A 23147-nucleotide genomic window follows, 5' to 3' on the forward strand; every position below is an offset into this window, starting at 1 on the left:
AGTTACCACAAACTTGGTGGCTTAAAACAAGAGAAATGGACTCTTTCACAGTTCTGGAGGTCAGATGTCTGAAATCAAGGTGTTGGCAGCACTGTGCTCCCTCTGGAGGCTCTATAGGAACATTCTTCCTTGCTTCTGGTAACTCCAGGTGTCCTTGACCTGTGTCTACAGCTCAGCAACCCTGCCTCCGTCTTCACAAGGCCTTTTCCTCTGTGTGTGGATTTTCTCCTCTTCTGCCTCTCATAAGAACATTTGTCACCACATTCAGGGCCCACACCCATAACTTAGGGTGATCACATCTGAGATTCTTATTTATGTCTCCAAAGACCCTTTTTCCAAATAGGTTCTGGAGGTTAGGACGCAGACATATCTTTCTGGAAGCAACAATTCAACCCAGTCCCCCCTCCACCGTCCCTTTCCCTCTGTAGAACTGACCCACCCACTGCCTCATGACTCTCCATTATGCTTTTCTCCATCCATTGTGCATGCGATTGCCCCTCTGTTCCCTTGGAACTCCATCTTCCTTCCATGAACACTGACATTCCTGAGTTCCCTATGGGTCCTCCCATGCCCTCCGGGTGACAAGAACCATCTTCCCCTTGGAAATCATGCAGCCTGTCCCTACAGTCCACTCTCTCCCTACAGGAGGTCCTTTCCTCTGTCTGCTGTGGGACATCTTAGCAGTCCCATCATGTGGGTCTGGAAGCTGAAGCTCACTTTCTCATATTCCCTACAGTGCCAAGGATGTTAGTAGACTCAGGAAGTATTTGTGGATGGTAAAAAGTATCCTGAAAATGGAGTCAGACTTATATTCTCAAAATAAAGACAGACAGTGACCATACAGTCACAGCCACCTTTCAGTTTGTGAGAGTCCATACGCATGGATATCATCAGGGGATTTTGATTTTCTTGGACATGGACCAGGTATCCACTTCAACAAGCTCATATAATAAGTAGCGTTTAAAATACAGTGGACAACCCCAGGGACGGTCAAGGCCTGAGATCGACCTTCAGGTTGGTGGTACTGACTGCAATTAAGGTGCTGACCTGCACCCCTCTTGGGGCCACATCATTTCTTGTCTGAACTCTGGAGTGGTTTAAGTTTCACAGGAATGACCTGTTTCTTGAAGGTCTGGTTGCTGGTAAAGCCATCAATGCTGTTCTCCATGGTGGATCTCTCTGGGCATCTCTGTTCCCTCTATCTTGCCAACCAGCCCCTCATGGCCATTCTGCTCCCCACCCCGTCCAGCCTCTGGCTCACCAGAGCTCCAACTCTAGCCAGACTCTGCCTGGCCTTCCAGTCTGAGTGCCTGTCATCATCCAGCTGCCTTGGATTTGCCACGTCTCGGGCTCCCAGTCCCCAGGCAGCCTGAGGTTCACCTTGGTCTGGTCAGCAGTGGACAGGAGGGAAGAAGGAGCAGAGGTTCATCTTCCAGAGACTGTGGGTAGCCAGAGAGATTTGCTCTTAGAGGATTTGGTGGGAGGCCGAGAGCGACATACCTGCTCCAGTATGGAACTTTCAAATCACTGAGTGTTGGTATCTTATTTTTCAGATTGATTGTGTCCTGTGCTGAAGATGTTTCCAGAACAACAGAAAGAGGTAATTCATCGCAAATCCGAAAATAAATAGTCCATGCATTTTGACTCACTGCAAGTTAGTTCTTCATTCACTAACCAACAGTCTGTGCCTCCTAGTCAGGGCCTCCTAGAGGAGGGCTAATGAAAAAACAAAACACCCGCCTGCCTCCCCCAGCGCCCCCGCTCCCCACATCCCCCAGCTGTGGTATGTCCTTAGCCCTCGTTCCTTGGTTCCAGTGACTGAGTTGGCTCTTAGCTCACTCCCACCCGCTGCTTATAAAAGTATCTTGTTCTGTGACTCACATTTCTCCCAGGCTCTGACTCCCTCCCTCTGACTTTCTTGGTTTTCTCCTCTGTTGCCTCATGCGTGAATCCCCCTACCTCTGGTAATAACCCAGGGGAACTGTCTGCCATTAGTTTCACTTTTACCTTGCTTATTGCCTCTTCAATCTGTTGGCTTGGTTCCACACAGTTCAGAGAACACTGTCCCTTCCTGAACCCAGTCTGATGGTTCTCCCAGGCCTCTTGTCCCAGCTTCTGGAGCTTCAGCTAACTGGGAGGAAGGCAGGACAATCACCACACCAACACTTTGCTGAGTAGCCCCCTCCCTTGAAAGTTTTGTTTGTTTGTTTGCTTGTTTTTAAGGGAGAGAGAGGTAGGGGGAGGGACAGAGGGAGAGAGAGAATCTTAGGCAGGTTAAACAGGCTCCACGCCCACCTGACTTGGGGCTCGATCTCACGTCCTGAGATCATGACCTGAGCAGAAATCAAGAGTCTGACGCTTAACTGACTGAGTCACCCACGTGCTCCTTGGAAGTACTCATTTGTCCTACCCTCTCTACTACTGTACCACACACATTGTCACTAGGTGAGACTAATGAAACTGAATAGTGGCAGAGGAACTTTTAGGGAGTAAACACACATACACACACGCACACAGCCACGTGGTCCTTCGTTTGCCTTGCCCAGGTTTAAAGCACTGTACAACTCAAAAAATCCATTTCAGAGAATCCTTCCAGAAGCTTCTTTGCTAGATCCCACATCCTGTCTTTCAGCCCTGTCTCTGGGCTCAGATTCTCCTCATTAATCTAACCCACTTCTGCTGTTTAATTCTAGGTTGGGCTCTCCCATTTTCCTTTTTTATTTTTCTTTTTACTATTTTTTGGGGCTCCCCCATTTTCAAAGACAGTGTTTTGGTTTGTTTTTTAACTTTGTGGGTATAACATATGTATGGTAAAATGCATCAGATGTCCTAATCTTGTGTGTATAGCTCAGCAGATTATTTTTTATGTGTACACTTGTATAACCCCACTTGGGTTGAGGTGCAGATGTTCCCAGCACCCCAGAAGGCACTGTGCATCCTTTTCCAGTCAGTCCCCCAATCCTCCCTCTAGAACTAACCCCATACAATACCAAGACTTTTCTCCGGACTCTGTATTAAATAAAACTGGGAACAGGCTGTTTCTTTCAGGAAATCCCTTCTCTGTGAAGTTGGCCCCACTGTAGGTCCCCACATGACTTCTCTCACTTCTGACACTAATTACAATTTCAGGGGTTCCCCGAACCATCCCGTTTTGCTAATTCACAAGAAGATGCACAGAACTTGCGAAGACAGCTGTTATACTCACAGTTATGCTTTATTACAGGGAAAGGACACAAATTAGAGTGAGCCAAGGGAAGGGATGCAGAGGATAGAGTTGGGGAGGGGTCCAGGTCCAAATATGGAGCCCCAGCTCAGTCCTCTCCTTACGGAGTTGCTGGAGTCACGCTGCCACCATTGTGTATGATGATTTGCACAGGGGAGCTCGGCAGGGCCTTTGGTGTCCAGTTCTTACTGGGATTCGGTTACAAACTGCCTGTGTGGCTGACTCTTAGTCTCCACTCCTCCTGGGGTCAGGCTAATATTGTTAGTCTCTGGTTCCTCCAAAGGTTGAAGTAGGTACAGTGTGGTCCTAAACCCCCATCATATTTGCATTGTTGGACTGTCCAGCGGCCAAAGCCCAGGCTAGCAAAGGTACTTTTGTCAGGCAAGGCATTCCAGGGGCCTGGAGATCACCCCCCAGGGGCCAAGGGCAGAGGCCAGACCTCCCTCTGGGTGAGTGAATTCTTCACTACACATCTACATTGGCCTGGCCGCTGGGTAGGCTGTGCCAAGGGAGTGGGGGTGTGTGAGCACTGGCACATTCCAAAGGCACATTTTTTTTTTCTAAGACTTTGTTTATTTGAGAGTCAGAGGGAGAGAAACAGACTCCCCACTGAGCAGGGAGCACGATGTGGGGCTCCATCCGAGGACTCTGAGATCATGACCTGAGCTGAAGGCAGACCCTTAACCGACTGAGCCACCCAGGCACCACATCCAAAGGCACATTTTGAAAGTTGTTCTCTTACGGGGAAAAAACTGCCGATGAAAGCAACAAAGACTTTTTTCCCCCAATTAGAAGAAGGTTTACTTTAAAATTTTTTAATTTTTAATTTTTTACATTTTTTGCTCAGTTGGATTAATCACTTCATTTTTATTATAAGCTCACTTTAATTAATAAAAACTACACAAATTTTAACCAACTACATAAAGTATTTTATTGATCTTGCAAAAGTCATTTAAAGGCTTTATTTATTTCTTTGGTGGGAGGAGCACAAGTCGGGGGAGGGGCAGAGGGAAAGGAAAGAATCTTAAGCAGCCTCTGTGCTCAGTGGGGAGCCCAACCCAGGGCCTCATCTCAACGACCCTGACATCATGACCTGAGCCAAAATCAAGATTTGGATGCTAAACTGACTGGAGACACCCAAGTACCGCCAAAAGTCCTTTATTATAAATAATTATATTATATAAATTCCTTAATAACATTAAGGAATTTTAAATTAGGAAGTCCTTCAACTGAAAAGGGAAACAATAGTAAGAAGAAAGAGATTAAATGTTTAGAAGTTTATCCTCTGTCAGCAAGAGCTTAGCATAGTCAGGCTAGGTTCTGGATGTATTATTGTTGGTTTTTGTTGTTGTTGTTATTGTTTTTTTTTTTTTTAATTTTTATTTATTTATTTGACAGAGAGAGGGACAGCGAGAGAGTGAACACAGGCAGGGGGAGTAGGAGAGGGAGAAGCAGGCTTCCCACTGAGCAGGGAGCCCGATGCAGGACTCCGTCCCAGGCCCCTGGGATCATGACCTGAGGGGAAGACAGACACTTGATCGACTGAGCCACTCATGTGCCCCTGGTTGTATTGTAATATAGTGCTTTTCATCACATATCAGTCCATTGTCTGCCTTTGGCCAGAATGATCTCCTGGCGTCTAACACATTGCTCTTAGAACATGTGGTTTCTAAGGCCCTGTGTGATCGGACTCTGCTTCTTTCCCCAGACTCATCCTCTGCCTTCCCCTCTCCCCCGATGCACTTCTCACTTCTTATTCTGGACCTTGTTCTGCAGACTTGAATGCCCTGTGTACCCGGCACCCCTGGGCTTTCACAGATGTTTCTCCCACTGCTTGGAATAATCTTTTTTCCCCCAGACTTCTTTCCCTGTTGACTGGCTAACTCCTGCTTATCCTCAGGCCTCTGCTTAGAAGTCAAGAAGAGGCCTTTCTACAGCCTCAATTACAAAAGGTATTTTTATCTCACCACCTACCCTATAGTCGCTGCAGTTAGCAGTGGAGGAGGTTTTGGCTGAGACTTTAAATATCCTAGTGCCTGGTTATTGTTTAGTGAAAATAACTCCAGTCCCACCTGACTGCATATGTAAGGGCAGAATGCGACATCACCGATTGTCCTAGCATCTAGACCAAGGAGGCAGTGTGTGTTAACCCCTTTCCACTCGGTGCCCATAGCAGACTTTACTAATTAATCTTGACATTTGCCATCCTTGTTTAAAATTCAGACAGCCTGGGGCGCCTGGGTGGCTCAGTGGGTTAAAGCCTCTGCCTTCGGCTCAGGTCATGATCCCTGGGTCCTGGGATCGAGCCCCGCGTCGGGCTCTCTGCTCAGCGGGGAACCTGCTTCCTCCTCTCTCTCTGCCTGTCTCTCTACCTACTTGTGGTCTCTATCTGTCAAATGAATAAATAAAAAAAATCTTTAAAAAAAAAAATTCAGACAGCCTGGGAGAGACACAGTTCCACCTAACTGGTAGTTCCAGCCTAGAAGTTTGGTTAAGGTTTTTTTTTTTTTTAAATAGATGTTGGGGGGTGGGTAACCAAATGGAGTTTCTCTTGTTAAAATAGCTTTATTATTGTAATAAATCTAGAGAGAGCAGAACAGGGAGCGAGAGTCTCCCTTGTTAGTTAAACACGTTCCATTTGCACATTGGTCTGGATTCCCAGGAGAGCAGTATCCCAGCTGATGGATCTTCCCCCATAAAAAGGCCTTGGCATGAGGCCATTGTAAAATTAAAATGAATTCAGATTCATTCATGCATGCAACTTTAATTTACAATTAAAATATTATGGTTACATATTTTAATAAGAATGATTAGATGGACCCAACTGAATCAACTCTTCTGTTTAATGAGACAGAACCCAGAATCCTAATGGAAATGCAGGTGCCTGTGTCAGGATACACGTTTCAGGCTGTCTTTCGTGGAGTCAGGCGTTTTTTATTCTCTTTATGTTCCAATGTCCAGAGCAAGCTGTCTGGTTTTTCTGCATTGCTAAAGACCCTCGCTTCCTGCTACATTGAGCTCCTCTTCTGTGATGAGTAAATAAACAGTTCGCTCCTGCTGGACGGTGTTTCACAAGGTCCCACACTCTGGTACCTCCAAGGCACTGGGTTTGTTCCTCTGCCCCAGGCTCCCGTGGTGTCAGTGGGATGGCCCTGCCTATGTGATAGGACCGGAAGGGTAGACTGAAACCCCTTCTGTGTGTGTGGTTGTTGGGGGCGGGGTGTATATCTCCCCTGCTGTCCTGGGTCATGATGGCTGAATTCTGCCTCCAGAAATCTGGGCCATTAGGATAAGGGTTTTTCTTCAAAGTGTGCATACTTCACACTGGACAGCAACGACCAGTTATTGACACTTCAGGGGCAGTAAATCCCTCAGCTCTGTGGCAACAGATATCCTGATGGGAGCAGACCCAGGTGCGCCCAGGGGAATTCCAGGTACCTGGAGGACCCTGCCAACAAGGGAGGAGACGGGACCCTACAGGGACATACATGAGGGAAACTTAACATTGACATGTTTGGGATATGCCTGTGCTGACTGATGGGAACCTCTTGGGCTTGTTCCAGGAAAGCCTGATTTTGTTATTGGGAAACTGATTGGAAACTGACTGGGCTGGAACCAATGAATATCATTAAAGACTATCCCATAAGCGGGCCTTCCCCCGGGTCCTCTGATGTGGGGGACTTTGAAGGGAAGTGACAAGACAGAGCACTCTCCTACTCGCTACAATGAATTGTTTTGTTATTCCTTCCTCCTTCCTTCCTTGCCTGTGTGATGTGATATTATAATAGGGGAAACTAGATGTAGGATATATGGAGATTTTTCTGTATATCTAAAGCTGTTCCAAAATGAACACTCTTAAAACAAACCACACTGAATTATATATGCTCACATACAGAGGTTTGGTTTTGGTTTTGGTTTTGGTTTTTAATGATTTTATTTATTTATTTGACAGAAAGAGAGAGTGAGAGAGAGAACAGAAGCAGGGGGAGAGGGAGAAGCAGGCTTCCAGCAGAGCAGCGAGCCCAACTCAGAGCTCGATCCTAGGACCCTGGGATCACGACCTGAGCTGAAGGCAGGCACTTAACTGACTGAGCCACCCAGGCGCCCCTCATTTAGAGATTTTTTAAAAGATTGTGCAGTAAATAAAGCAAGGTATAAAACAGTATTTATATTATGCTCCCATTTGTGTTAGAAAGTATATATATAATATATAATAATATAATAATGTATATAGTAATATAGGTATAATGTAACAATATATAATATGTAATATATAATATAATAATATACAACATACATAATAATGTAGATATAATATAAAATATATATTATGTATGTATAATATAAAAAATATATAAAAGTCCTGTCTTAGGTGGGCAAAAAACTGGGAGTCCAGTAGGTAGGGGGCTTTATTTTCATGCTGTACTCATCTGTTTTTGAAATTTTATATATATATTTCTTTAATTGCATAGATGTTTTATTTTTCTAATAATGAAAAAATCATATTTTTTAAGCTTGGCAAGTATTGGGCTATCGTTACATTAATGGTGTCAATAAATGCTGAGCAAATGGTTAGCATTTCAGATCAGATCCATGTTTCTGACTTGCTTTCACTTTCGAGTGCCGCATTTGTTCCCTTTCATAAAGGAAACGGTTTACTTGGGAGGACCCCCCCCCGCCCTTCTTCCCTCCCTTCTTTCCTTTCACTTTCTCTAGTTTTAACTTTTCATTTATAAAATTTTAAACATAAAGCAGAGAGAATAATATAAGGAACCCTTATGTACCTAGGGATTCAACAATTAGCACATTATTAATTCATGACCAAACTATCCCCCCACCATTATCCGTTTTCTCCTGCTATCAGACAGTGAATTATTTTGAAACAAATTCTAGACATTGTGTATTTTTATCTGTAAATATTTCAGTACACATGTCTAACTAATGGCCCTTCTTAGGAATAAGTCATATTATCACACCTTAAATAATTAGAGTTAATTCTTTCATATCATCAAATAGTCAGGGTTCAAGTTTTTCTGATTCTATTGGTGGGAGGGATACACACACACACACACACACACATATTTATATATATATATATGATCATTATCATATATATATATATATATCATGATCCAAATAGAGACCACACGTTGCACTTAGTTAATACATTGTTTAAAGTCTGTTATTCTGTTATTTTCACCTTTTGCAACTTATTTGTTGAAGAAACTGCATTTTTTGTTTATAGGGGTTTTCACAAACTAGAGTTTGTATCCTTGTGGTGTAGTTCAACACAGGTTGACAGTTACTTCTTAGTGCACAAGATGACTCTCTCCACCACACTTTTCCTAAGGTGTCATGAGATACAAAGGTAACTCCTTAATTTGGGCCGCTACTTGTGTAAAGATGCTTGCAACAGCACGAACTGCTGTAAGTCCCATAAAAGGCAGGTCTAAGTGAATCTCATCCACTGTTATTTCTTCTGCAGTAATAAAAAGCTTTCCTAAAAATCATCATTCAAAGCTGCTAGAGCATGGCATTTAAATACCCTCCACGCTCTGAAGTGGCAAGTAATATCCCTTGTAGTATGTCTTTTAGGTGATTTGTCATAACTATTATTAGGAAACAGGAAGCTTACTTAACACATTCCTTCTGCCTTTCAATCTTGTTATTTGCAAAGAATGTAGTGTGTAAAATGGGCTGTATTTTAGTTTTAAGATTGTTACGTGGGAGTCCTGAACAGAACCCTGGTGAATAAGACATGGGTTAAACGCTCCAGTTTAGAACAGTGCAGACGGAGTCAGCGCTCTTTCATTGAGTGAATGAATGAACAAGTCCCTAGTTTAAATACATAAGCATGTAAAATGTTCTTTGGAATAGGGGAAAAAGAAATATCCTGAGAAAACGAACACAAAATGAAACAAGTCTTCATTTTTATGATAGAAAGTTCTTACCAAGGCTCTGAACAGTTAATACTCATTAACACCTAGAGTTTCTGATTGCTTAGCCCTTGTCCCCCCTACTCATCTTTCTGTAATCTGAGTAAATATTCTTTAAAAAAAAATTATTTATTTATTTGACAGAGAGAGAGAGAGATCACAAGTAGGCAGAGAGGCAGGCTGAGGGTGGGGGGGGGGGGAAGCAGGCTCCCCGCTGAGCAGAGAGCCTGATGCAGGACTCGATCCCAGGACCCTGAGATCATGACCTGAGCCAAAGGCAGAGGCTTTAATCCACTGAGCCACCCATGCGCCCTGTAATCTGAGTAAATATTCTTAGGAGGAGCACATGGTTAGGTTTACGGTACTATAAAGCTGGGCCACAGTGAAAAGTAGAGAAAAACACACACCTGTCAAAGTGGCTAACATGCTAGAGCAGAACCACCAGCAGCCCCTGCGCTGGGCACGGTGGTATCACGTGATGGTGGCCAGCCAAGTTTCCCTGACGGCTGATGACGTGGCACCACTTTTCACACACTTGCTTGCCATCTTTGTGTCCTCCTTGGTAAAATGGCTCTTTGGGTGTTCTGCCTCTTTTCTAATTGAATTCATTTTTTTCTTAAATGTTGAATTTTGAGGGGAGCAAGGGTGGCTCAGTTGGTTAAGCGTCTGCCTTTGGCTCAGGTCATGATCCCCGGGTCCCAGGGATAGAGCCCTGCCTGGAGCTCCTTGCTCAGTGGGGAGTCTGCTCCTTCTCCTCCCTCAATCCCCCACCCCTGCTTGTATTTTCTGTCTCTCTCTCTACCTCTCTCAAATAAATAAATAAATTTTTTTTTTAAATGTTGAGGTTTTTTTTTTTTAAGATTTTATTTATTTATTTGACAGACAGAGATCACAAGTAGGCAGAGAGGCAGGCAGAGAGAGAAGGAAGCAGGCTCCCTGCCAAGCAGAGAGCCCAATGTGGGGCTCGATCCCAGGACCCTGAGATCATGACCTGAGCTGAAGGCAGAGGCTTAACCCACTGAGCCACCCAGGCGCTCCCAAAATGTTGAGTTTTAAGAGTTCTTTATAGGGTGTAGGTACAAGTCCTTTGAGGGATGTGTGGTTTGTAAATATTTTCTTCCTGTCTGTCATTTGTCTTTTCAGCTTCTTTGCAGGGTCTTTTGCAGGGGCAACTTTTAGTTTTGGTGAAGTCCTGCATATCACCATTTCCTTACGTGGATTATCCTCTTGGCATCAAATCTTAGAACTCTTTGACTAGGCCCAGGCCCCAAACATTTTCTCTTGTTTTTTTCCTAACAGTTTTATGTGTGCATTTAAGTCTATGATCCATTTTGAATTAATTTTTGTAGAAGATACAAGGGTCAGGTTGAAGGTCATCTTGGGCCTGTATATGTCATTGCTGTAGAACCACTTATTGAAAGGCTGTCTGTCCTTCATTGAATTGGTTTTACACATTTGTCAGTAATCAGTTGGGCATTACTGTATGGGTCTATTTTTAAAGATTTTATTTATTTATTTATTTGACAGAGAGAGAGAGAGAGAGAGCGAGCACACACGTGCACAAGCAGGGGGAGGGGCAGGCAGAGGGAGAGGGAGGAGCAGACTAGCTGCCAGAATAGGGAGCCGGTTGTGGGGCTTGATCCCAGGACCCTGGGATCCTGGGCAGGATCCAGCCAAAGGCAGATGCTTAACCGACTGAGCCACCCAGGTGCCCCAGTGTAGGGGTCTATTTCTGGGTTTTCTCTTCTGTTCCATGGATCTGTGTACCTCTTCCAGTATCATATGGTCTTGATTACTGTAGCTATCTAGTGAGCCTTAACATCAGGGAGAGGGATTCTTCTCACTTAGTTCTTTTCAAAGTTGTTTTGGCTATTCTAGGGTCCCTTTCCATGTAAATTTTAGAATAAGCTCATCTGTGTCTTCAGAACTCTAACTGGGATTTATACAGGAATTGCACTAAACCTATCGATCAAATTGGGGAGAATTGATCTCTTTACTGTGTTGAGTCTTTCAATTCATGAACACGGTATAGACATATACTCACATAGATATAGACAAAGGGAGTATATGCTTCTTTGATTTCTTTCAGCTGCATCTTGTAATTTTCATCATACAATATCTGTACATCCTTTGTTTTTGAAACATCCTTGTCATCAATTGGTTGGTTAATTCTTAAACATTTCATGAGGACTTACTATGTGCTAACACTGTGCTTAGGGCTAGAACTGTAAGGATGGGATAGAAAGCCTTCGAGAAGTCCATGTTTTTAGAACTGGTATTTTAGCTAATAGCGAAGATGGTAATTTTTCCCCTCCAAAATAATATAATTACAATGAAAATGGAAATTATCTAGGATTTGCCGTTGCTAAAAGAACTGCTAGATAGATACGTTAGAGCACAGGTTTGGAGCAAGGTGGGAGTTTGAAACCTAGCTCAGCCTATTGGCCATTTGGCTTTGGGCCAGTTGCTTCAGCTTTAGAAGCCTTACTTTTCTTATCTGTATAATGGGATGATAATATCATTGACCCTTTAGGATTGTTGTAAAGATTAAAGAGAAACATGCGTAAAACACTTGTCACAGTGCCCCACACAATACAGCTATGTTTATGGTTAATTTCATCTCATATCCAGGCTAAGGAAAAGAAAGATGCCAAGGTCGAGGGATAAATGGACAAAGGTTGAACCTGGGGTGGTGGTGTGTGTCGGGCGGGGGGTGGGGAACAGGGTGCACCGAAATCAAAGAGCGATGATTATAAGAGAACACAGGAATTAGATTTTTCAGTCTAGCAGTCTCTTTCTTCAGAAGCCTTTTCCCACATGGAGAACAGTAGGGATCTGTTAGTTTAAATTTTTAATTCTACTCTGCCTGGCTTCTTCCTTCATACTAGATATAGTCATTAGGCCCAAGAAGTCATTAAAGTGTTTAATAAGGTTATTAAATTGACTAACTGCTGCTGCTGAAGCAATTTTCATAGGAAATCCATATGATTCTAGGTGTGGATCTCGGAGCTGTCCTCTGTGGTTGACAAGCTGTCAACATTCCTTTGAAGGATGGTGGGCAGCTTCGTGAGGGATGCGTCTAATTAAGAGATTATAGGTGAACCTTGGCTTCCTGGGTGTGCTATTCATAGCTGGAAGCGCCGAGAAACTTCACTAATTCCTACTAATTGCAGGGTGGGGGAGGGGAGGCCCATCTGAATTATAGAATATTTTAAAATAAATGTACTTTTATTACTTTCAAGTACATATTTTAACTCCAACTAGGCAAACAAATTGTTGTCTGGTACAGGTCTTAGGGGACCCAAGTTATTGAAGCTATCAGAATGATTTTCAATTATTTCTATGTAAATAGGTGCTTCTGGAGTTCTTCAGGGTGCTCGAAAACAGTGTGTTCTCATAGATCTTCAACATTGCTCATGGAGCCATATGCTGTTAATTGGCATACCCTTAGAGGAAGGGGTTTGTTAAATTAAAATAAACTTTAGACCAGCTGCTAAATAACTTATTGTTAATTCACGGAGTCCAAGAACCCAAGTGGATGAGGATTTTATTTCAATTGAAGTTTGATCTCATTTTTTTTTTTCCTGAAGGCAGTTCATTCATTCCTGCAGGCTTTCATTTCTTCATTAAATGATACTAATGGGATGCACTGGCCGTGCCAGGCCACTCCTGTCCTATGCTCCCCTGAAGGAGCTCAGCATCTGGTAGAGGAGGCCTGCGGGCCTCAGGCAGCCCAGCGAGCTATGCTGAGTAGGGACAGTGCCGACGGTGGGCCCAGAGGTGTTAGGGGTCTAGAGGAGGATCAGGTTAATCAGAGTGGGTGAATGAGAGGATTGCCAGAGACTGAGCTGCATTTTGAAAAAGGAATTGGAGTTAGCAGAAGATGAAGGCAAGAGGAAGGTGAGGTCAACAAGAAAGCACAAAGGGGATTAGGGACAGCAGTCCAGGCGGAGGAAACAGTATGTTCAAAGGCACGGAGGCACAAACTGGCATGTCATCGAGGGGGACCTCCAAAGATGAGTAGAGTGAAAAACATAAAAGACTGTTGTCCTCACTAAGGAGTCTGAACTTGATCTTGAAGGTTATGGGACAGGCTTTGAAGGACTTTCAGCAGGAAAATGACATCACCAGATGTGTGCCTTGGGGCCATTCTTGCCTTAGTGTGGGGGATGAACTGGGGACAGGCCCAGAGATCCATCAGCAGCCCTTGCATTAGTGTTGGATGAGTGGTCCTTGAACCAAAGCAGTAGCAGGGGGGATAGAGTTGTGGGGGTTCAAAGGAGGGTGAATCTTGAGAACTCGGTCAGTGTGGATTTGGGAGGTGAGTCAGAGAGAGAAGTCTGGGGTAACTGGGTTTCTGGTGGGCTTGCTGGAAAGGAGATGGGGAGCAAGATGGTGTGAACTCTGTGCTCCTGGGACTTGGAGGCAAGAGGCTGGGTAGGTACATGGAGAGATGACTGGACTGGGACCGGGAGGAGATCCTCAGCTCATGCTGGGTGCTTGAAGCCATATGCTTGGATGCCATCGTCCCGGAAGTGCAACAGGGTGTGAAGAACAGGAGCTGGGGATGGCCGTCTGGGCCATAGCAATGTTTAAGAGAGTGAGAAAGGAAAAGCTTACCACCCACAAAAGAATAGTGACATTTAGCTCTCCTACCAGGTGAAATGTTTTCAAGATTGAAAAAAATATTTGCAGTCTTAGCACCGTAGTTAACTTGGCGTGTGCATTTGAAATGCATTGCTGTTCATAGAAGACTATCTTCTCCCCCAGCGTAGTTTTAGAATATGTATTCCACAGACCCCTACCCTATGTAAAGATTAGACCTAATGAATAATAATAATAGTAGAGTCTGAGAATTCCCACCCACTGAGATGAAGAAAAGACTTTTACTGTAATTTGCCATTATGCTGTCCATTCCTTCTACAAATATTAGGAGGGGCTTGCTCTGAGCAAGTGCTATGAAATTTTTAGGTCAGTCTATGTTTCACTGAGAAATTAACAGAGTTAGAGTGTCTGCTGCTGGGTTCTTAATAGTTTGTACTTTAAAAAATGCATACAGTTGGTTAGCTTAATTGCTTATTGCCAGTGTCTGTGGGAGGGTCTCAATGCTTTGGGTTTATAAGCATTTTCCTTTCTTTGTGATAATACTTTATGTTCTTGTAGCACTTAAACTTTTTTTTTTTTTTTTTTAGGGAGAGCATAAGCAAGGAGTGGGGGTGAAGGGTGTGGGTGGGGAGGAGAGGCAGAGGGAGAGAGAGAATCTTAAGCAGGTTAAGCAGGCTCCATGCCCAGCGAGGAGGTTGACACGGGGCTCAATCCCACAAACCTGAGATCATGACCTGAGCGAAAATCAAGAGTCTGACGCTTAAGCAATGAGCCACCCAGGCACCCCTCCATTCACATAGCACTAAATGAACAACTTCCCAGCATTTTCAGCAGTGTTTTTTGATTTGATACTCCTAACAAACAACTAAGAGAGGTTGGAACAGGCATTATTCCCATTTTCCAGATGTGGAAACAGAGGTTCAATGAATAAGTTCATAATTTAGAAAGTGGGTAAACGATCTCTAGTCTTGTGACCATAAGTCAGTGCTCTTTCCGTGAACAGGGACATGTTACTCAAAGCTTCCAAGTTCACAGTTGGTCGGTTGCAACCAAACAGGGGGAAAAAAGCCCTGATTTTTTTTCAGAACTATTTGTCATTGCCACCATCGTCAATGAATAGTGTGTCAAGTGTTCAGGGGTTCTGTGATACTGTAGTAACTGTGGGTTTTGTAGTTTTAGTTCAGAATCTTTCTTGTTTTTTTTTAAATCACAATTTTGTGGCATGTTGACGAGTGGGTTTCCTTTTCTTTTCACTTTTGTCTCGTCTGTGTAAAGCCCCACTATTTTGGTAACAGGTACATGTCTTCTTCTGTTCATGTAGAACATTCAGCTGTTGGAAATACTTAATTTCCCTTTTGGTCTATTCAAGCACTCCTGCCTCTCCAGTGGAAAAATGGAGCTGCCCGCACCCTGTGAGGGCACATGGTTCCCTGTGACCCGATGACTGGGTGCCTCTGGCTGGCGGGGCGGGAAGGGGTGGCACAGGATAACCTTGGCCACTCTTACCAGCCTTCTGCCTTGCTCAATGTGGGCTCCACTGACTCTCCACAGGCACATGGTGACCAGGGCCCACTATGCTTTTAGGGGCCCAGGAAAATGTTTTAATTTCCTTTAAAATCAGAAAAATAATATGCACTTTTAGATCAAACTGAAGGTTTTATTATATAACATTAATATAGTCATCTTCATGTCAGTATAGTCATAAAGTATGATTTTTAATCTTTTTTTTTTTTTTTTGTGGCAGATAGGGCCCATGAAGGCAAAAGTACCCAGAGCCCAGGAAGTCAGAAGGCAGCCCTGAGTGTATGCCTGGGGGGTAGAGATTTGGGAAGATAAGTGTGGTCTACTCTGGACTCTGGTCTTCTCTTCCTAACCTGTTTGACCTTCTGTTTATTGATTCGTTGATGACAGGTTCATTCCTTCTAAGAACTCTAGGTGTGTGCAGAGCACTCGGGGAAGTGAGTTAAACATGCACGCCGACAGGAGACAGAGATGAAATGTGCACAGACAAAGGCATCGTGCCTGGATTTTGTTCCAGTTTCTCTGGGCGGCTTCTCTTAGACTTTCATGGGCTTTTGAGAAATAATGGCCAAAAATGTTTAGAGCATCACTATATTATTATCTCATTTTTATTATCTGTCTTCTAAATGACTTTAAAAATACAGAATGAAAAGATTTTAAGATAAGACTTTGGGGAAGATTAATTTATAATCCCTGTAGACTGAGGGCAGGCAGTGGGGCAGAAGTCTCAAATTCAAAAACAAAGTGTATGTTGCCTTAGAAGGTGACACTTGATAGGTGGCAAAAGGGAATGTGAACTATTTTTTTACCTTTAAAAAAAAAAACCTCTGTACTGGAAAATTCCCGTTTTATGATCTGTGTGACAGAATGGAGGTGCTCTGCCTAGAAAACACCATAATCTCCCTTCAGCTTCTGCTCTGGAATGTTCATAGCCTGCCTCTCAGATGTGCTAAAACAGGGCAGTAACAAATGTCTAGAATTTCAGCTTCGATGCACCGTTTTTAGATGAAAAGTTAAAATGGTTAAAATTAAATTCAGTTAGGGGCTCCTGGCCGGCTCAGTCGGTACAGCACACAATTCTCAATCTTGGGGCATTGGGTTTGAGCCCCATGCTGGGTGTAAAGGTTACTTAAAAATAAAATCTTTAGGGGTGCCTGGGTGGCTCAGTTGATTGCTGACTCTTGATTTTGGCTCAGGTCATGATCTCAGGGCTGAGCGGGGGAGGATTGAGCCCCATGGGGTTGGGAGACTCTGAGCTCAGCAGGGAGTCTGCTTCTCCCTCTCCCTCTATCCGCCCCCCCCCCCACCCGCTCATGCTCGCTTTCTCTCATACGGTCTTTCTCTGAAATAAATAAAATCTTTAAATAAAATAAAATAATTCGTTCATTTAGCAAATTTATGATCACCCAGTGAATAAATTATAATTCAAAATTTATTATGCCATACATGATCATTTGTTGTACATGCTTTCATATTTTTAAACTAGAGAGCACTTTTTGGAAAGTATTGTGTTTTAAACTTTATCCTGTATTTCCAAATCTTAATTTCTTTAAAAAGGAACGAGATTATCTGCCGTGAATTTTTTTTTAATATCGCTAATTTTACCTATAATAGGAAGTTGTTATGAAGATGAAATGATTTACTATGGGGAAAAATATATTTTTAAAAATAGAAAAGCATGGGGTAAAACGTGTTCATCCTTCTCTTAATAAGTTATCGCTGCTTATTCTCATGAAGCTTGGCTGCCTACACAAAGTCATTTTCATCTCCCATTGCTTGCTTTTCATATGACCTTTGCTACTCTTTTATATTTTGTTCAAGGGAGTGATTTCATTTTCATGTGGAAAGATGAAGAAAGTAAGAAATGGCTGCTTTTAAGATTTGAGAAAAATGTGAACGTATTTTTATGATTAAAAATGACAGCCTAATTTCTGAGTACACTTTCTTACCATCCCATAACCTGTAAGACTACCGAGCAGGGCACCTGGCTTGGTTTTGCATTATTTAAAAAATCCCATTTGTGGCAAAAGTGCCTTTGGACTTCCTGTGGTGCCTGATTCATTAGCTCTACTTCTTGTTTTTTTAAAGAATTCATGACCACAGCTCATTTCAGTTTTGTTTTTGTGCCATCACTTCCCTCTGCTCTTTCCAGCCTTGCTCGCGATTCTGAAAGACATCTCTTTGTTTATGATGCCCTTACAGGAGTTTGTAAGCGTCTGGGTTCGAGATCCTCGGATCCAGAAAGAGGACTTTTGGCATTCCTATATTGATTATGAGATATGTATTCACGTAAGTATGCAGTCAATGTTGACAGAGATCATAGCAATTTTTAGGTGGCATGCATGTCTTATACTTGAAATTTGTACCGATTTTCCTAACTCAGCTGGATTTGAAAGATTACAAGTAATGCCTGTATCTCAAACTAAGTAGTCAGAGGGCTCCTAAAGCTGGAAGATTCCTCATTTGAGTTCCTTCTTGTACCTTCGCTAATATTAATATTTTAATGTTTATTGCCCTCATGTATGAATATGTGAATACATCTAAAGTTCACAGGTAAAGAGTATTTATAGCTCATTAATGGTATTTCTTTATGATCTGTTATAGCATATTTCTGGGTAATATATAGCATATTTCTGGGTAAAAAACCTAAGATAAATCTTAGGTTTTGAAAGGATGTAGAGCTCTCTGGAAAACTGATGTGTGGTGGTTTTATATGGAGAGTAGGAAAGGAGGAAATGAACATGTGCAATTATTTTGCCTTAGTCTAGATTCCGAGTAATTAATGTCAGTAAATAACTAGAAATGATGTACTTTGTTTGGAAGTAATACTTTATTATAATCTTTCAAGTAACGTTGTGTGGTGTGTGGCCTTCTGTGATCAACTTGAACAAGGGTCAGCAGACTGTTTTTATAAAGATCCAGGTAGTAAATGTCTTCCGCTCTGTGGGCCATGTATTTGCTCTTGAAACGTTTCACTTCCTCTGCTCCAGGGCGACAGCAACTGTACACGATACATAAATGAATAATTGTGTTCCAGTAAAACTTTATTTGCAAAGACCAGTGGCAGGCTAGTGATAGTTTATTGGCTGCTGATCATGAAGATAGTCACTTTTCCCATCTGATTTAGTCCAGAATTCTCTTGGGAGCATGGAAATAGACTCAGATTTTTATCTGTGACTATATAGTTCAAGTGAAGTAAAATTTAACCACCTTTAATTTCCCATTGTGAATAGTTAAATTGGTCTGTTGGAACCCAAGCATCAGCCATTAACCCCCCCCCCCTTTTTAAGAACTGCTTTTTTGTTGATTGCATGGAAGGCCACTGCCAGGGTATACCTTGTATTTTGATTTTGCTTTGGTTTTTTACTCATAAAGTCATACCAGATATGCATTCTGTGTGGAAAACTGTAACATGAGTATGTAAGACTAAGCATTTGAAAATGAAATGAATTTCTTTAGTTACCTTTTTAACTTCCTCTAAAAAATATGTCGGTCCTTATCACACTTTATGGTAGATGTGAAATTTAATTATCCTCAGGGATTAACGAAAGCATAGATTTTTCTCTGCTACGTAAATAGCGTAAGGTGATTCCAGAAATGTCTGTCTTGTGCCAGAAATGATAGGTTCCTCCAATATTATTTGATTGTGTTGCAACATTTCTCTGAAATGCTAATAAATTAACAATGTATAGATCTTCTGGGCTTGGTAGATAGCAGATATAAGCAAATACATTTAGAGGAGCTTAATAAATGAGTGATCTCAGCATAGTCTGGTCCTAAACTGTCCATACCTGTTTCTGATTAGGAGTGGGTGGGGGAGGGGCCTGGAGAGCTCTCCTGAGCCTCACTCAGATGCCAGACCCATACAGCTTCGCAGGTAGAGAAGCTGGGGGTTAACCCATTTCAACTAACCTTAAGGGAAAATGATACCAGGTGACTGAAATCTTAGCATTATTGGGAATTTTAAACTAGTGGACAGTATATTCTCTCCTGACCTTCTCCTGCTGAGGAAGGACTTACAGATGGACCTTTGTCTGGTGGAGGTACCAGATGGCTCTCCAGTTGGCTTCCATGTTATTGACATGAAATGAAAGGGAGTTGAAATGGACCAAGTCCATACCTGAGGTGTCAGGATTCCCTGCAGTGGCCTGGTCCTCTCTGTGGTAGGAGCACTGAGAAGATGTCTGCCCAGGCCTTGTTAGGGCACCGTTCTGGTGTCAACGGCCTGTAGTCTTAGTCCCCGAGGGTCTCGTTAGAGTGAGGCCCTGGTGTGCTTTGAAATCCACACATACAACATTACTGCACCCCAAACTCCATCTGATGCGTTTGCTGCCATATTGTCAAAGGTGATGGGGTAGCTGCTTTGGAGGCAAATGTCTTAACCAGTAGCTGCTTTGGAGGCAAATGTCTTAACCTCTCTGCCTTCTGAGGTTTTCTAACTTTATCAAGCTCAGGAGTAGCAGGAACTGTGCCATACGTTTCACGGAAACAGTTGAAGAACTCCGGCCCAAAGTCACTTACATTTGCCAATGAAAACAACTGCTGGGTGCTTATTAAGTGGTAGAATCATAACGATTTTGAAAGAATATAAATCTTGGGGGCAAGCAGTTTTCTCATTTGGCAATGTAAAGGTTATGAAATAGAATTTTGAAATAAATATAGAGAATAGAGATCTCCTTGAAAAACCAGTAGACAGATTTTTGCCAGTCTCTTGTTTGCACAAAGGAGAAAGGAGAAACCTATTTCCCAGTCTTGGGTTCACTGCTGTTTTGCTTAGGATGGGGACTCTGTCGTAGGTGGCTTTTCCGAAGTCGGCCGTAAGGTAGTTGGAAGGAAACCAACATCTCCTCTCTAATAACAATATTAATAGATAATATTTGCCAGGTGCTTATGAAATAGGTATGTCCTCCTCCATCCCCATTTTACCGTTCAGCAAACTGGAGTTTGAGTGTCCTGCTCTACATCAGAGCCGGCCCTGGCATGTGGGTTCCCCACACAGACGCTTGTGCCTCTGTACCACGCCTCACTCTGCCTTGCACATCCCATAGAAAAGGAGGACGTGTTCTCTTGTTTAAAAGTGATTTCAGGACACCCTGGTGACCCTCTGCACCTGGAGGTCATGGGACGAAGAGCTCCCAAGCATAGAGACAGGCAGCCCAGCCCCACTTACTCTGGGCTGTGTGGGGCCAGAGCGGCTGCTGTGGTAGACACAGCTTCTCCTCCCCGTGGTCAGCCCCCAGCACCCACTCCCCACAGACATCCTGATCACAGTGTCAGACAATCATGATTACACAGAGAGAATCCCATTGGGATGGGCGTGTCTGCCTTGATCCTGGTGGTTCTAGGGGGGCTGCTGCTTCTAGCTCGGCAGAGTCAGAGGAGACCCTCCCAAGATGCAGACAAAAGATAAACATAGGAGAGAGAAGACCCACCATTCAACAAGTTAGAACATTGGAAGTAAGATCAATGACACTGATAGGTTCTAGAAGAAAATCTGGGCATAAGTTGGGGAAGCAGTCTGCTGAGAATGTTCAGGGTATAAAAATGGTTTGGGTGCAGAAAAATGTCTGGGTTGGTGCTGTGGCAGCTCTTGCGGTAATTTCACTCCTCCCTACCACCCGCCCCCCCAAAAGTGATTTCAGGATGCCTGATGATTTGTGTGATCTGTACTGATGGCCGTATCAAGGATATGATGGTTTCTTGTGGTATCGTGTCAAGGGCTGTAAGAAGGGCTCTCTAATTCCCGAAGACTTCTGCAGCTCCACAGACAGAATGATGGTGTTAAAATGGGAGGGACGACCCTGAGTTTTTATTGGTCATTTAAACTTCAGGATTTGTTTAATTTTTATGATTCATCTTTGAAAGCACTAATAGGTGAGCAGGAGGCTACCTCGGGACTCAGGGAACAGTGGGGTCCTGCCTTGTCTCAGGACAACACTGCTCATTGATGTCACCCCACTGGTCTTCAGAGGTGGGTTTTGTACAAGATGGGATGTAAAAAAAAAAAAAAGTACAAAAATACATACAGATTTATTTTTGGTTTTTAAAAATCCTATTAAAAAGGAATATGGATGTATATATAGTGAGTTAGAAATGTAAGAAAAAACTTTTTTTTCCTTAAGTGAGGCTTAAATGTTTCTTTTTCTTTAAACAGACCAATAGCATGTGTTTTACCATGAAAACATCCTGTGTGCGAAGAAGATACCGAGAATTTGTGTGGCTGAGGCAGAGACTCCAAAGTAATGCATTGCTGGTGTAAGTGATTTAAATAAGGGATACTGAGGAGACTTTATTATTACAGTCAACATTTAAAAATTTGTCGGGCATTAAGATACATAATATATGAAGGGTTTTGTAGGTTTTCTTCTTGATTGCAATATATAATTTGAGTTAGTTTTGTAGCTACTACATTTGAATTCAAAATTTACCACTTGAATTTCCCCAGCTTGATGTGTATTGACCGTGAAAGGTCTAAAAAATGTTTAAAAATGGGGTTTTCTTTAAGTTAATTGATTTTCTTATATCCTTATTATGTAACTATATGTGCCATATTGTACATACACAACTATCTGATAGTTACATGATAATTCTCACACATAATTTGCTTTCACTAAACCACCTTGATTTGATGATTTAAAATTTTTTTTTTCTTTCTCACAAGACAACTACCAGAACTTCCATCTAAAAACCTGTTTTTCAACATGAATAATCGCCAGCATGTAGATCAGCGTCGTCAGGGTTTGGAAGATTTCCTCAGAAAGTAAGTGCACAGAAACTCTTGTGGCCAGACAGCAGTTGTGAGCAAAGTGCTTTGCATGAGTGAAGTGTCCTCTAATTATGTGGGGGAGAAGATCACTGTTCGGAAATGCTAATGATGATAATCTAGAGCCTGGCTCCGTAGTTCATTTCCTATATTAGAGCGCCATCTTGTGGCTTATCTCACACGGTGCACATCCGGGACCGCATCTTCTAGAAGGAAAACAATGAGCTAATTGAGTTTGGTAATAAATGTGCGTACGGTCCGTGAAGCTACAAATAAGAGCCAAATTACTTGGGAGTTTAGCTGACAAAAGTAAAATTTGCCAGGAGGCAAACGTGCCTTATTAAGAAGGTACTTCTTGAAAACTGTCTGTATTTACCACACTTGGGACTGATGGACCAAAATCAGCTCCATGATGGGCTGCTAGTGAATACTTTCCTGGGCTCTTCTAAAGAAAAAGTTTAACTGTGCTCTTTGGAGGGAGTGTTTTATAAGGGAGTAGTTACTGGTGTTTGAATAGCCTGGGTTATTAACTCTGGATTGCTTGCTGATGGTAGGTACTGCAGTTAAAGTAACTCTAATTTGCACTACTGTAATTTCTCTTTTTCCCACTCTGGAATGCTAGAATACCCATCCCGTGAAACAGCACATTGTTTGCACTCACACGCTCAGGCCAGACTTCCTGGGTTCAAATCTTGGCTCTGCTACTTATTGGCTGGGCTTGGGCAAGTCTTTCACCTGCTCTGTGCTTGCGTTTTGCAATCCAAAAAATGGGGTTAACAATAGTATGTGCTTTGTAAGTTGTTGAGAGGAGTAAGTGAGTTGATGACAGTGAAGCACGCACATCGCTTTGGCATGTATTGTGTGGTTTTGACCATTATTATTTTAATCCACTTAGACATGAAATAGCTTTGAGCTAATTTTCCGAACTTCTTATTTTATGGATTAGGAAATGGGCTGAGTCATATGACTATTGGTTAGAGGCAGGGCCCAGTTTCCTAAGCTCCCTTTCTTTTTCTACTGACTTCAGGATCTGAAGTAATGTCCTTTGGCATTCACTGCATGGTCCCTTAGAGCTAACCTGAAATAATATACTGCCTTC

The 23147-nt window shown here is 42.7% G+C and overlaps 1 protein-coding gene across 2 annotated transcripts in view; it reads left to right on the forward strand.

Moving 5' to 3' along the window:
* The window catches only part of LOC111147367 (sorting nexin 10), a 70511-nt gene that overhangs the window by 38651 nt on the left and 8713 nt on the right, over positions 1 to 23147 (forward strand). For both annotated transcript variants that reach the window (XM_022503371.1, XM_022503372.1), the window contains 4 exons: positions 1554 to 1600; positions 17488 to 17574; positions 21440 to 21540; positions 21947 to 22045. In XM_022503371.1, coding sequence (XP_022359079.1) covers positions 1577 to 1600; positions 17488 to 17574; positions 21440 to 21540; positions 21947 to 22045 — 311 coding nt within the window. In that variant the 5' untranslated portion in view covers positions 1554 to 1576. The remainder of the gene's footprint in view (positions 1 to 1553; positions 1601 to 17487; positions 17575 to 21439; positions 21541 to 21946; positions 22046 to 23147) is intronic.

The sequence above is a fragment of the Enhydra lutris genome, unplaced genomic scaffold, assembly GCF_002288905.1.
Source record: "Enhydra lutris kenyoni isolate GAN:26980312 unplaced genomic scaffold, ASM228890v2 scaffoldscaffold16, whole genome shotgun sequence".
In the NCBI taxonomy this organism is placed as follows: Eukaryota; Metazoa; Chordata; class Mammalia; order Carnivora; family Mustelidae; genus Enhydra; species Enhydra lutris.